Source organism: Argentina silus (genome assembly GCF_951799395.1).
Source record: "Argentina silus genome assembly, chromosome: 22".
Classification (NCBI taxonomy): Eukaryota; Metazoa; Chordata; class Actinopteri; order Argentiniformes; family Argentinidae; genus Argentina; species Argentina silus.
Window position 1 is genome coordinate 9,890,866 of NC_139676.1, and position 14,449 is coordinate 9,905,314.

Genomic DNA, 14,449 nt, shown 5'->3' on the forward strand with positions numbered 1-14,449 from the left:
CTATTATGCAGATTTGCTTCCTAACTGAAAGGAGTTTTCCTTCATCTTGGTTGCCGAGGGAAACGGTGGTCAGAGGCCATGAGTTGTTGCTGGGGCAACAGTCACTGTAACCCTTCGACTCAGAACACCTAAAATGGGGACTGTACAAGCTACCATGCTGCAAGCCCAGCTCTAATTGCCTAGGAAACACCCTTTCTGCGACCTCTCTCTCTCTCTCTCTGCTCTGACCTGCTTTCCCCTTACCTGTCACCCAACCTGATTTCAACTTCTGCTTGCTAACTCTTTCTTGATACTCTTCCCTTCCATTTTTTTCTACTAAAACAACCCCTACTATCCTCCCTACCATGGCCAGTAGGTTTCAACTCCCCTCTAGCTCCCTCTCTCCTTCCTTTCTCCTCTACCTCCTCCTCCCTTTGCTCCTGGTGCTCCGCCTCCCGAGCTTTGTCCAGGGGGACTGCTGGCTCATCGAGGGGGACAAGGGTTACGTGTGGCTGGCCATCTGCAGCCAGAACCAGCCCCCCTATGAGACCATCCCCCAGCAGATCAACAACACTGTACATGACCTGCGGCTCAATGAGAACAAACTCAAGGCCGTGCTCTTCACCTCCATGTACCGCTTCACCAACCTGACGGACCTCAACCTCACCAAGAACGAGATCTCCTACATCGAGGACGGCGCCTTCGCCGGACAGGCTAACCTCCAGGTGAGTGGATGATGGATTGTCACACAGTGTGTATTGTGACTGATACATGTGGTGACACTATACAACATTTCGCTGGAGTATTTAAACCAACAATGATAAAGTTGTTATTATTATTATGTGTAATTAATGTATTACAATTTCATTACTGTGTTATGACAAGTTAATCAGAAGACGAGTTGAGTTGCCACACAGAATTACCTTAGATAATTAGCTTATTATGATCACTGGGGAATCAGTATGTAATTAGGCTGCAACAATGTATAACCACTTTCCACTGTTTCCTTTGTGTTCCTCACAGGTGCTGCAGCTGGGCTACAACAAGTTGACCAACCTGACGGAGGGTATGCTAAGGGGGCTGGGCCGCATGCAGTGCCTCTTCCTCCAGCACAACCTCATCGAGGTCATCTCCAACAACGCCTTTGAGGAGTGCCCCAGCCTGAGCAGCCTGGACCTGTCGTCCAATAAGCTGGCTCGCCTTGACCCATCCACGTTTACCGTCGTGAACCATCTCATGGTGTGTGAACTGGCAGGGAACCCCTTCGACTGCGGTTGTGAGCTGTTCAGCTTCCTCACCTGGTTGGAAGCGTTTAACAATGTCACACACACCTACGACCGGCTTCAGTGCGAGACCCCCCGGGAGATGTTTGGGTACCCGCTCCTGAGCCCCGTGCCCGGCCACGGCCGCAATGCCCGCGTCATCCTCTCCTCCATGTGCCGGGATGGCGTGATCATTCCTGGCATCACTTCTCTGCCGCCCGACTCAGATGGCTCCGGGATGGGCCCGGACAACAATGACCGGGCTGGGCCCACCGCGTCCTCCACCGCCGACCCCACCTACAGCCCAAGCATCAAACTCCAGACGGTCACTCTCTCAGCAGCTTCGCTCCTGGTCCAGATCCCTAACCCATTCAGCAAGATGTACATCCTGGTTCAGTACAACCACACCTACCGCTCGGACGTCATGAACCTGAAACTCAAGAAAGAGATTGTCACGCTGTCCAACCTGAAGCCCCACACCAACTACACCTTCTGCGTGGCGTCAATACGAACTGCCCAGCGCTACAACCACACCTGTCTCCTCTTCGCCACCAGGGCAGCTGACACGGGGGACTTACGCGCCAACCCATCCACCGCCACCCACTACATCATGACCATCCTAGGCTGCCTGTTTGGCATGGTCATCGTCCTGGGCCTTGTTTACTACTGCCTCCGCAAGCGACGGATGCAGGAGGAGAAGGAGAAGTCGATAAGTGTGAAGAAGACTATTTTGGAGATGAGGTACGGGCCAGAGGCAGCAGCCGCAGCAGCTAATGACCCGGCAGCTATGCAGAGGCTCCAGGAACAGGCCCATCACCAACACCACCATGGAGGCGGGGGTAAACTGCCCCCCTCCACCTCCTCTAGCACAGGCATGCTCCACGGGTCTGCCAACACCAGCTCCTCCCGCCTGTCCTCCTTGCCCCAGGTGGAGAAGATGGCCACAGCGTTTTCGGAGGCCATGGCCAGCAAAGGCAACTACATGGATGTGAGGACGGGGGTAGTGGTGGGGGAGGAGAGGGTGAGGGACGGGGGAGGTGTGCCTGGTGGGGGAGGGGAGGCTGTGGTGGACATGCGAGGAGGAGGTGGCGGAGGCGGGGGATGCGTCGAGGATGGGATGAACGTCGGTGAGGATTCGGATGATGACGGCCGCGGGTCTGCGTCGGAGATCTCCACCATCGCCATGGAGGTGGACAAAGTCAACCAGATCATCAACAACTGCATCGATGCGCTGAAGCTCGACTCGGTAGTCACCACCATGTCAGGGGACAACCCCTCCTCCCCTCCACCTGCCTGCATCACCTCCTTCGCCCGCAACCTCATCCCCCTCTCCCAGGGCCTCACAGACACTTGTCAGATGCTTGCATCCCCAAAAATGCCCCACCCTGCCCCGGCCCCTGTGCCCCTGGCCATGCCCCTCTCGGAGCGTCCGGGGATCAGTGGCGGGGGTTTCCTCTCGCCGCCCTACAGGGACCCTCCCCCGGCCAACGCTGTGCGGCCCCTGCAGAGGCAGCTGAGCGCCGACACAGGCGTAGTGGTCCAGAAGAACCGCTGCAGCGTCTCATCTTCGGGGGGGTCCATCAAGAGCAACAGCAGGGTCTTCAGCCTAGATGTCACCGAGCCCCGCAGCCCTGACTCCTGCAAGTACCCCCCGGAGAAGGGCAGCCCTGTGGGGTGCGGGGAGCCCCTCGATAGGCTGCCACTGGTAGGGGGTGGTGGTGGTGGTGGGGGTTGTGTGGGTGGTAGTGTCAACGGCGGAGGGGTGAACGGGGGAGGGATGGGCTGTGGCGGGGGAGGGAGCAACGGCGGAGGGGGCGGGTGTGGCACAGGTCAACAGCATCACCTGGAGGTGCACCCGGACTACCACTGCTCGGAGCACCGGCACTCCTTCCCTGCGCTATACTACGAGGGGGCCAACGACTCCCCGTCCACCAATCAGAAGGTCTCGTTCCTCAAGCCCCGGGGCCGTGCCAAGAGGGACCCTGCGGCCTACTCCCAGCTCTCGCCCTCACGCCACCAGAACTACTCGGGTTACTCCTCCAGCCCGGAGTACTCCTCCGAGAACACCCTGAGGATCTGGGAGCGCTTCAGGCCCTACAAGAAGAGCCCTCGCGAGGAGGCATCCTACATCGCTGCGGGCCACGCCTTGAGGAAGAAGGTGCAGTTTGCCAAGGACGAGGACCTCCATGACATCCTCGACTACTGGAAGGGGGTGTCCGCCCAGCAAAAGCTGTGAGGAGAGGAAGGGAGGGTGAGGGTGAGGGTTTAGGGTGGATGGTTACAACAGCAGACTCTGAGGGGTGAGGTAGGTAGGGGTGAGTAACTGTGGAGAGGGGAGAGTGGTAGTAGACAGAAAGACACAAGTATGGAGGTTTGAATTGTTCAGCAATGGGTTGGAGTGGCTCCATAGGGGAATTCATAACATGTTCCACAGTTCAATAGAGGTTCCATAGTTGTCCCCCAGTTCTCCATGAAGTTCTCAAGTGGGTCCACAAAGGTTTTACAATCACACAACAATGTTCTGTAGTAAATCAAAAGCAGTTCCTCAGGGGCTCCAAACTGTCACAACGGATTCCAACATGATTTCACAGAGGCTCTTCAGTTCCACAGCGGAATCCCATAGCGGTTCCACTGTTGTCACAGTAGTAAGAGAAAAAAGCAAACAAAAAAACAGACTCCCTCTTGCCTGGCACTTTGGTCCTCACAGGCTACCGTAGAGACAGCGGTGAGGATTCAGCAATGAATGCAGGGCTTGTTATGGACAGGTGTTTTCTACCTCATTACAGCATATCTCACCGAAGAAGCAGCATTCACGGCTTAAACCTGTCCCCTTAAACACTGCCTCTTTAATCCCATCAAAGTTTGTAATTTCCCAACCCTGCCACCGCCGCCACTGCCACTTTTTTGCTTATATAAACCGTAATTCGGAGAGATAATAGAGAGGGAATGAGGAATTAGCTGTGTTTGTTTTGAATTGCCGGAATCCCTTCTTCGGGGGAGGATATTAAGTGATACTTATCAAGTTAATTGTTCTTGGCGGTAATTAGGCAGGCATAAAAGCAGGTGTGGATGCTGTGTGGGAGGATACGGCGGGGTGAGAGCCGAGCGTGGACGGGCCCGAGAGCACTGCGTTTAGCTGGAGCAGGAGTGTGCTTATCGATTGGAAACACCTACACATGTTTTACAGAGCGCGTCTGTGTGTGTGGGGCCTCCATTTATTTTCCTCCCAAGGCAGCCATGTGGTTGGCTAATGCAGATGCTTTGCATACAGATAGCAGCCCAGCCAGGGACAATGTATGCGTGTGTGTGTGTGTGTGTGTGTGTGTGTGTGTGTGTCTGTGTGTGTTCATATACTGTGAAGTAAGCCGTTTCCAGAGCTGCAAGCATTCTGTCACTGAGCCAATTTTTATTTTATTTACAGGTATAGCATATTTCTTTTGATAAGGCCAGCTTTGGGGGATATTTGCATTTCAATAGTGCTAGTCATGCAAAAATCACTTTAGGGTGAGTTGTGCAAGGTAGCACGATGGGGGTGTTGGCACCCATATTAAAGCACTTGGTAATCACATCGGGTGAATGGAGGTTGAAGGTTTTCAGCTTATATTAAAGTTGCAGCTTATATTAAAGAGGTAGGATGCACTTGTTTAGGAAGTTACAAGTCAGGAAGGTTCATAGTCTGTGTTAGGCAGCAATGTCTTCCCAAGGTGGGATTTTAAACTGCCCAGGGATATTATAATATATTAGAATTATAACTACCTTCATAGTGAGCTATAACTCTTGGCACTTTTACATCGGTGTGAAAACTTAAATGTTGAGACACCGTTGTATCTGACAACTAAGTTACAACCAATTACAATAAATGCATAAACAAAATCCACAACATCCATGAGAGACACATGCTTGTCAATGGGAAGGTAACAGAGGTAACGCAGCAGCTAAGTCGACAGTCCATACCAGAGCCATTGATAAAGCTAAAGAGTTGGACTCTCCGCCATGTTGCAACCCAACGTTCCATCCATGGGCAAAATATGGCCCTCCAACACTCTAGAACACATTCTAGAACACTCTAGGGCTAGGGCTCTGGTATATCTGTGCGCTGCCCTGTTCCACGACCTACGCTCGTAGCCTGCTTCAAACCAAAGTGCCCACGCAACCGGGAAGTAGTGTATAAGAGAACGTTTTGCTGTTCACTGTGCGTAGTTGTTTTATTTCCGTTCTCCTAACATTGAGAAACGGAAATAGAATGAGTTGTGATGGAACCTTAAAAAAAAGACGATTGTCATAATTGGGTCTTACACTGGACCTGTTTTTTGATAGTCTTCCTGCTTTTCTTTTTTTGAAGTTATGATTGATGATTCAACTTTATCCATATATGGACTGTGTTAGGAGATGTGCTTGAAGTTGGAGCAAGGTTTGGTGTCTTTTCTGGACCCATTTACACAAATGCTTTCCATTCGATTTGCATCTAATTGAAGTACTATTACAGCCTGTGCTTGGACGGAATATGACTCAACCTCACTCTCTGTGCATTAGGCCTAAATGCTGACATTCTCCATGGTTTTAAGTCAAATCATTGTTTAGATAGGATTTCTATCCTCTGACATTTGATATGTAGATTGATTATATTCTCTCTCTGTCTCTCTGTATCTCTCTCTCTCTCTTTCTTTCTCCTTCTGTTCATCTCAAGCTAACACCTACACCACCTACAACTTCCTCCCCTCTGCGCCCTGACCTCCCATTCCCCTCCTTTATGATCCACGCCTGTTGACTAATATACACCATTGAGAAACATTTGGCGTTAGCATTTAAAAAAAAAACAACAACATGTAATTAACTCTCCCTTGACGTCCATGTCCAGTTTAATGAGGTAAATTAATGAGTAATTTGCGGAGGAGGTGTCAGGGCTTCACCGGAGGTCGTGGGAGCCGTGCTGGTGTTATTAACTCTGCCAGATTGAGGGTTTGATTGAGATGAATCACTGTTTCCCTCTCTGCTCGTCGGGTCGTTAGCCTGGCTCCCACACCCCTGTCCCTCGCCTCTGAGTCTCAGGGGCAGAGTCGATGGAAGTTGCCCCTAGACACGGATCCAAGGTCAGTTTGGAATGTGTCACCTCTATCGTTAAGGTTAGAGGTTTTGTTTTAGGTTAGAGGAGGAGGCGCTGATCCTAGATCTGTGCTTAAGGGCATCTGGAGTTTCTACCTCCCACTCAGAGGCAAGGAGTCTTGAGGCCCCTGAGGCCTGTGAGAAATGTAGTACAATTCTATTTTCCACAGCTTTGAAGTCACTATTATGACAAGAGAGGGAATTCACCTGCAGTGCTTTAGTGTGAATTTGATGGAAAATAGTGTAAATGAATTATGGCACTTTCCTTCTCTCTTTGACCTACAAATATGTCCGTCCGCCGAATTGTTTCTCATTGAAAGGTCACAGTGAATGGAAATGGTCTATTTTTCGGTAGCTATGTGCTCAGGGGCAGTGCACTTGGTTCTGGCCCCAGTTTAGTCCCTTATAAAATATTCCATGATGTGTCCCTCATCCAAACTAGGGTGGTCTACAACTCTATTGAGCATGCTTCATCAGTCTGTCACGTCACTCAAAATATTACACTTTATTGATAGGGACATCCATTTCAATGCCCTCATTCCCCAGCCTATAACTCCCCTATGTATAATATGGTACCTCTTGATAATGTTTAATTGACCTTTTTATCGAATACTGCTGTTCCTTTGACCTCCTCTTCATCTAATCTGCCAACAAATCAAATAGACCCACTCCCGGCAACAATGGGATGTGAAAAGACTCATCATTACTCCACAATCAGGTCAATAAAACCTAATTTGGGCCGCTTGCTGAAAAGAAAAGGCTGCACACACAAAGAGGGGCCTTCCAGGCACTAATTTGGCCAGACCCTGCTTCCATAAAGGCCTTTTTTTCCCTATTTTAGCCAATGTTTTTAACCATTGGTCAGCTTGGCGGCGTAGGTCTGGGGAATTACCAATCAATTTGGTTCTGATTGGTTCCTGGGGCAAGGCAGTGTAAAAGTCTTTGTTAAAGTAATGACTTCTTTATGTAAATAGGTGAAGCGGGCAGAGAGTGAGCCTCCACTAGCCCTCAGGCACCTCTCTGGCCATTACTAATAATAACATTGACTCCCATATTAATTTCAGCCGTATTACTCTATGGATGCTCTGTCATATTAACTTCATAATTTACATTGAAGTTCATTACTTGGAGTATATTATATATAAGTATATTACGCCTTGTCCGAGGAGAATGCCTGGCTTTGCCGAGGCATTCCTTTTGTGCTCATCATAATTGTCTCCCTTGTATAGAACTATTCTGAAACAAATTAATTTTTGGATGATTTATAGTTCATTTTAGTACTCCGGGGTGGAACTTTCCCCCTAATTCATTCCCTGTCTACAATCATAATCAACATAAATTGTCTCTGGTCCAATTGTGGTGGTACTCTGATCCACTCCATTCCCTAACCCCAATGGAATCCCTTCAGTGAATAGAGAGCGCTTATGCTGTGTCAGGGGGTCCAATGATAAAGACCAAATCTTGCTCCTCCTACTCCTGACTACTGACGAATCACCTCTTACTGTACCCCACCTGGTGACCAATCGGTCGGCAACTGCTGTGTTCTCTTCCTCCTCTCCTCTTCCTCTACCGAAGGGTTCTAATCTAATCTTCTAATTCCTCAAGGGGCCACAGTGTTCATGCTGCTCTTCCTCCATCCGGTCTTTGAATCAGAGATCGAAAGATCAGAGATCCAGCCAACCAGGCAACTGGACAATTTAACCTAGTAATCCATTACATGGAATTGATCGATTACAGGAAGTGCCTGGATGGAAGAACAACCAGCCACACCTTGGGCCCTTGAGAACTGGAGTTTGGAGTAGCGGGTCCAAACTTGCTCTGTGCTGTATTCACCTGATGCTTTCGGGGCTCCCTTTGTAGCCTTTGAAGTAAACAAAACATTGTTTCTAGACAGTCTTGTTTTTGAGCCACAGCGGGGAAACTACCGTCACTATTTCCCCAATAACAGATTCCTTCCAACTCATTGTTTGGGAACCGCTGGTCTAGACGCTCCCTTCAGTGCTGAACATTTTGTTTTCATGTAGAGGTGCTTTGCTTTGTGATTATGTGGTAGAGTAGGTAGGCCGAAATGCAGCAAGCCTTGTACGCAGATAGGAATTAGAATGAGTTTTTCCCTTCCCCAAAGCCTATTTCATCAGGGTGTTTACGACATTGTAGCTCTTTTATTATTCGCCGCTGCCACTTTGGGGAGTCATTGCTGCATGAATTCATTTTAATTTACAAGTTTTGAACTTTAATGGTTATTGAAAACACAAATCAATAGTCACAGGAACTGGTGGAAAATCCCCTGATTGCTTCTGTCTGGATTTACAGTTGCTCTCATACTGAGGCTCTTTATGAAACCGGGCACAAAATGGCTCCCCAGGAATTCCAGTACCTGACCTATGTGAGGGGAATAGTACTGGAATAGATCAGGTTACTGCAGACATACACACACTTGGGCTGCATCTCGATAGTCTTCATTGACTTCCTCACCATCTCCTCCTTAATCAGCACTGATCTGACGACATTAGACAGGACAAAACAACATGGCGGATGTTAATCTGTGTATTTCCTCTCACCGCTCCACCCATTTTACATCAGTGCAGATCTAGGAAAGGACATAAGGAGACGAGGCTTCTTTTTGACATCAAGATGCACCCATAGACATTCTCATTGATATGTTGGGCCTGGGGTTTTTCCTAAGTTGTTTTTCTTGTTTTACTGTATCCAACCAGGAAAAACTCTGGGCCCCAGTTATATGAGGTTCCACAGATACCGGGTGGTGTTTTATAGGCTGAAGGAGCTCAAGAGTCTGCTGTTGAGATTCGACTGGATGACTGATTATGTCTGCATCCTCATGGGACACACACACACAGAGACAAACTAGCATGGAGTAGGCTGATACCGGAGGCCAACTGTGACAACCACAACTAGACAAACAAACAATGTAATGAACATATACGTGTTTATATAGATATACAGTAGATACTTTATGGTGTGACAACTGAGAATATGATTATGCACACACACACACACACACACACCCGCACCCACACCCACACACACACAAACACACAAACACAACCTCCTACGCATACTGACAAAAACACATACAGTGTCACACAGACACACACATGTTCACACCCACCCACACAGAATATGGACTGAATATTTCTATCTGCGTTTACAGACACAAATGGTCTTAAAAAGTGGCAAAACGGCAAGAAAAAAAACAAGTGAGTACGAGGGAAACAAACGGAACCAAACATCTGTACAAATCAACTCATATGACATTTATCTGTTTATCTGAACATTTTTATTTGTTATTTTCTATATTTACTGTATGTATGGATGTATTCATTCCTTACAATAAGTGCTTGGAATGTGTAATCAATCTTTTATGATGTGTTCTGATCTGTTGGAGTTCTAGTATCAGAGTTCTGAGATTGTGAACATTCTCATGATGTGCCCTTCTGGTCTGGTCTGTTGTCCAGCGCCAGGCTTACCCCTTCTCTCTTTCTCTGCTTTAAACACACACGCACACACACACACACACACACACACACACACACACACACACACACACACACACACACTTAGACACACACTGTTGGAGAGCTGATAATATGTCAAAACCTCACCATTGTCACTGATGCCCTTGTCGGAAGCTGTACTGCATATCCCCACTCCAAAAAATATATAAACCAGGGGAACGGTCGCCTGCTGTCGCCTTTGTGAGATTGAATTGGCCCACGCCGGGGATGAAATTAGTATTATGTAGAGTTCTGTGTGTCCAGGCCTGTGGTTTTTATGACTTAAAATAACCACCGGTGTCGATGGGATCAGTAATGCTTGAGAGAGCCTGAGACATGAAAAGTGCAGTCATGAGTGTTATGATGGAGGGGGTGCTTTGTGTGTGTGTGTGTGTGTGTGTGTGTGTGTGTGTGAGAGAGAGAGTTATAGGTGTGTGTGTGTGTGGGTGTGTGTGTGAGTGAGTGAGAGAATTATAGTTAATGTGTGTGTGTGTGTGTGTGTGCATGCGTGCATGCGTGTGTGTGTGTGTGTGTGTGCATGCGTGCATGCGTGTGTGTGTGTTAGAAGGGTCAATTGGGGACTCAGTTATGTAACTCAGAGGAGTTTGTTCCTTTTTAATGAGAAGATGACTGCTGCCTCTGTCTGTGAAGCATTTTTAATTAATGTGCCTATCTGCAGGCCTTTTATCAGTGCACACACACCCATGCACACACGCACATACACACACACACACACACACACACACACACACACACACACACACACACACACACACACACACTCCCCTCCTCTCTTTCTTGCACACACACATACCACATCTCTGTCTCTCTCCCTCACTCTGGTAGAAACATACTGAGAGAGACACACACACACCCCTTTACATACACCACCTACATGCCACCTACACACACACGCATGCACGCACACACGCACACACACACACACACATTCTCAATCCTTTATTAAGAGCCCTTTGTATGTCAGCTCTCGTACGATGTATCCACTCCAGGTTTCCCCTCATCTCCCAGGTTAGCATCACCGCAGCAGGTTGGTCTGGTCTCTGACAGCTGTCATATAGATTGACAGATAGATAGACAGGTACTTTATTGATCCCCGAGGGGAAATTAAGGCGTTACAGCAGCTCACATCACAAACAACAACAACAACAACAAAATAAAGTAACAACAAACAACAACAACAAAATAAAGTGACAGCATCGTGTGACATTGCGTGCTAACTGCCCCTGCTCCTTGAGCCCCAGCAGGAGGGATGAAATGCGGTGTCCCTGAGTGGAGTTCAGGGGAGGCTGGTGGACGTGGAAAAAGTCAGAGGACGGGGCTCGTTGGATTGCATGGAACCGAATGAGGAACGGTATTAAACACGGGTGATTGATACCATTCCTCATTCCGTTCCATGCATTACAGTGAGCCCCGTCCTCCGATTTCTGCCTCCGCCAGCCTCCCCTGGTGTAGTTCTGTGGCTAAGGGAGAGGGTTTGTATCATATTACCATACGTTAACCAGATCAGCTGGCTCAGGGCTGACATTTTGATTCACTTACTTCTGTCGCCCCTCTCTGAGTAATGGAGAGGCTCCTAGTTGTGACGTTAGGGATGAAAACCGTAGAGAGAGGGGGAGAGGTAGAGAGAGGGAAGGAGGTAGAGAGAGAGAAAGAAAGAGAGAGAGAGAGAGATATGGTGGAGCCGGAGGGGAAAAGAGAGATAGTGATACGAAGTAGGGATGAGAGAGAGATAGAGAGAGAGAGAGAGGTGGGGTAGGGTGGGGTGGGGGGGTGGGGGGGCTTGATACCATTCCCCATTCCATTCCATGCATTACAATGAGCCCGTCCTCCGATTTCTACCTCCACCAGCCTCCACTGACTTCTCTTAGCTTGATAGCTGTACCAAAGGAATAGGCTATACCCAATCGGAGAATATGACTATGACTAAAATGATGCTTCCTAAGATATGCAACCTATGTCATCTAGCAGCAGTCGTAATAATAAAAAAAAAAAAACATGACTGTATCTGTCACGGCCTAATTGGCTTTGGAACGAATCATAACAGCGAACAAAACAAAAAAAAAGACAGAAAATACCTTTAACTTCCTTCGTGTCATATCCGTGTCACCCTGACGACGGCTCCGAGAATTAAAACATTGATAACAACAACAGCCAAAAATGTTTTTGCCTCGGTAACTCCAGCGTGCCATTTAAATAACAATCGTTGTGACAATTGGTAGTAATAGAAACAGGATCTGAGGGAATTGCTTTTCGGTCCGTCCCTCAGGCGACCTGGCTGACAGACTCAATAACACCCTCCCAATAAAGAAAGAACAGGGAAACAACAACTTATGTCTAGACGGCGACCAATACATTCTTAAAATTATTTGTTTTTGTCGCGAAGGGGGTCAGTGCCTGGGTCTGTGTGTGTGTTGGAGTGTGTGTGTGTGTATGTTGAAGTGTCCCTGTGTGTGTGTGTGTGTGTGTGTGTGTGTGTGTGTGTGTGTGTGTGTTTGTGTGTGTGAGCCTGTGTGTTTTTTCTAAATGTTCTGTTCCATTGAGTGGAAGGGGGGGGCAGTGGCTTGGGTGTGATGTCATGCTGTGGTCTGGTTGCTGGGCGATCCATCACAGGCACCGCGGTTTCCCGGGGCGACGGGCAGAACAGTGAAGGTTGCTAGGTGGCGGATAAGAACACCGGGGTACTTTAATTGCCTTTCGCTGTCGCTGGCCTGAACAACAGGAGTAAACATGGCCCTGGGTGATGTGGACACATGGGCACTGTACTGATGTCTGTTGATGAGAGAGAGAGAGGGGGGGGGGCATAGAGAGGGAAAGGGAGACAGAGTGATATGAGAAAGAGATATGGACAGAGCGCAAGAGCATGAGAGAGAGAGAGAGAGAGAGAGAGAGAGAGAGAGCGAGCAGATTTGGGATCAATAATACGCCACCAATGGGGCTGTAATGGGTAGGAGTGCCATAGACATCTTTGATGCAATGCCACCATGATGTCTTGTATCATATCCTTCGTCTTTAGGGTTACCCACCATTACATGCAAAACAGGACCAGTCACCAGTCACTATGAAGGAGTCCACCTGAGAACCCCTCCACGGCCCCATCATCAGAAATGAATAATCCAATGATAATCTCTACATGATAAAAAAGCAACATTAAATACAAATTAAATACTAATTGTTTTGCTTGGACTTGTGAGGGAGAATGGAAGCCCCCACCAAAACCCATTGGCTTACTCTGAGAGAGAGAGAGAGGAATAACGTTGCCTTTCAGATAGCGTAAGCGTAGGTCTGCTGCAGCGCTCTGCTCCGGGTTCTCTGCTTTCTCTCTCTCCCTCACTCCCCGAGCTGCATTTAGAGCTCATAGCCCTGCAGCGCTTACACCGCACCGGCTCTGCAACCGAGCTTAAGGGAAAACCAGCGTTTAGACTGGGCCGCTGAGAGAGGAGGGTGAAGGCGGTGAGAAGGGAGATGGAGGAGAGGGTGAGAGAGAAAGGGGGGGGGGGGGGGGAGTACAGCAAAGGAGCCAAAGGATACTAACATTTAGAAGAAGAGAGGGGGAGTGGGAGGGAGGGAGACAGAGAGAGGAAGGTAGGGAGGTGGGGTAGTGGGAGAGAGAACGATAGAATGAGGAGAGAGGATAGTGAGGCGAATTAGCATGTTATGAAATACCTTGAGGAATAAAGGAGCAACTGTTTGTAGCACTTGGAGGCATAATGCTTAACTTACCAGGGGAACGACATGCAAAGTGAATAAGTGTATTTTACCAGAGAGAGAGAGAGAGAGAGAGAAGGAAGAGGAGAGGAGAGGAGAGCAGAGAAGAGGAGTGAGGTATTTGGAGACGTGTGGAATGAGATTTTCCTCAAGTGATTTTGAGTGCCGCTTGGGCGAGCGTCAAGGCTCTCACCCTCCCCCTACCCCCCCCTCCTCTCTCTCTCTCCCTCTCTCCCTCTCTCCCTCTCTCTCAGGCTCTCAGCCTCCCCCTACCCCCCCTCCTCTCTCTCTCTCCCTCTCTCCCTCTCTCCCTCTCTCTCAGGCTCTCAGCCTCCCCCTACCCCCCCTCCTCTCTCTCTCTCCCTCTCTCCCTCTCTCTCAGGCTCTCAGCCTCCCCCTACCCCCCCCCTCCTCTCTCTCTCTCCCTCTCTCCCTCTCTCCCTCTCTCTCAGTCTCTCTGTCTCCATTCCCTGCTCCCGTTCTCTCTGGCTGTGACTGCTGAAATGGCAGCATATGCCTGCAGCTTTAAAGGAATGTGCTTGGCATCTCTGAGGGTGACGGAGTCTGTGTGTGTGTGTGTGTGCGTGTGTGTGTGTGTGTGTGTGTGTGTGTGTGTATGTGTGCGTGCGTGAGTGTGTGTGTGTGTGTGTGTGCGTGTGTGTGTGTGTGTGTGTGTGTGTTCCCTTGAAAAACCTTCAGGAAGAGTGTGTGTTTGCAGTGTTTGTTCTACGTCAGCTACAGTATAGTATATTGTGTATGACTGCACACTTTATTAAGGTGTGTGTGTGTGTGTGTGTGTGTGTGTGTGTGCGCGTGCCTGTGTGTGCACGTGCGCGCCTGTGTGCGTGTGCAGTAAGCATTTGA

At 48.8% G+C, this 14,449-nt stretch overlaps 1 protein-coding gene across 1 annotated transcript; it reads left to right on the forward strand.

Moving 5' to 3' along the window:
• Positions 1-344: 344 nt before the first annotated feature.
• elfn2a (extracellular leucine-rich repeat and fibronectin type III domain containing 2a) lies at positions 345-3,477 on the forward strand (the record flags this gene model as incomplete). The annotated part of the gene is made up of 2 exons (XM_083693479.1): positions 345-704; positions 1,003-3,477. The coding sequence occupies 2 exons, from the start codon at positions 345-347 to the stop codon at positions 3,475-3,477; spliced, it is 2,835 nt and encodes a 944-aa protein (XP_083549605.1).
• Positions 3,478-14,449: the final 10,972 nt, after the last annotated feature.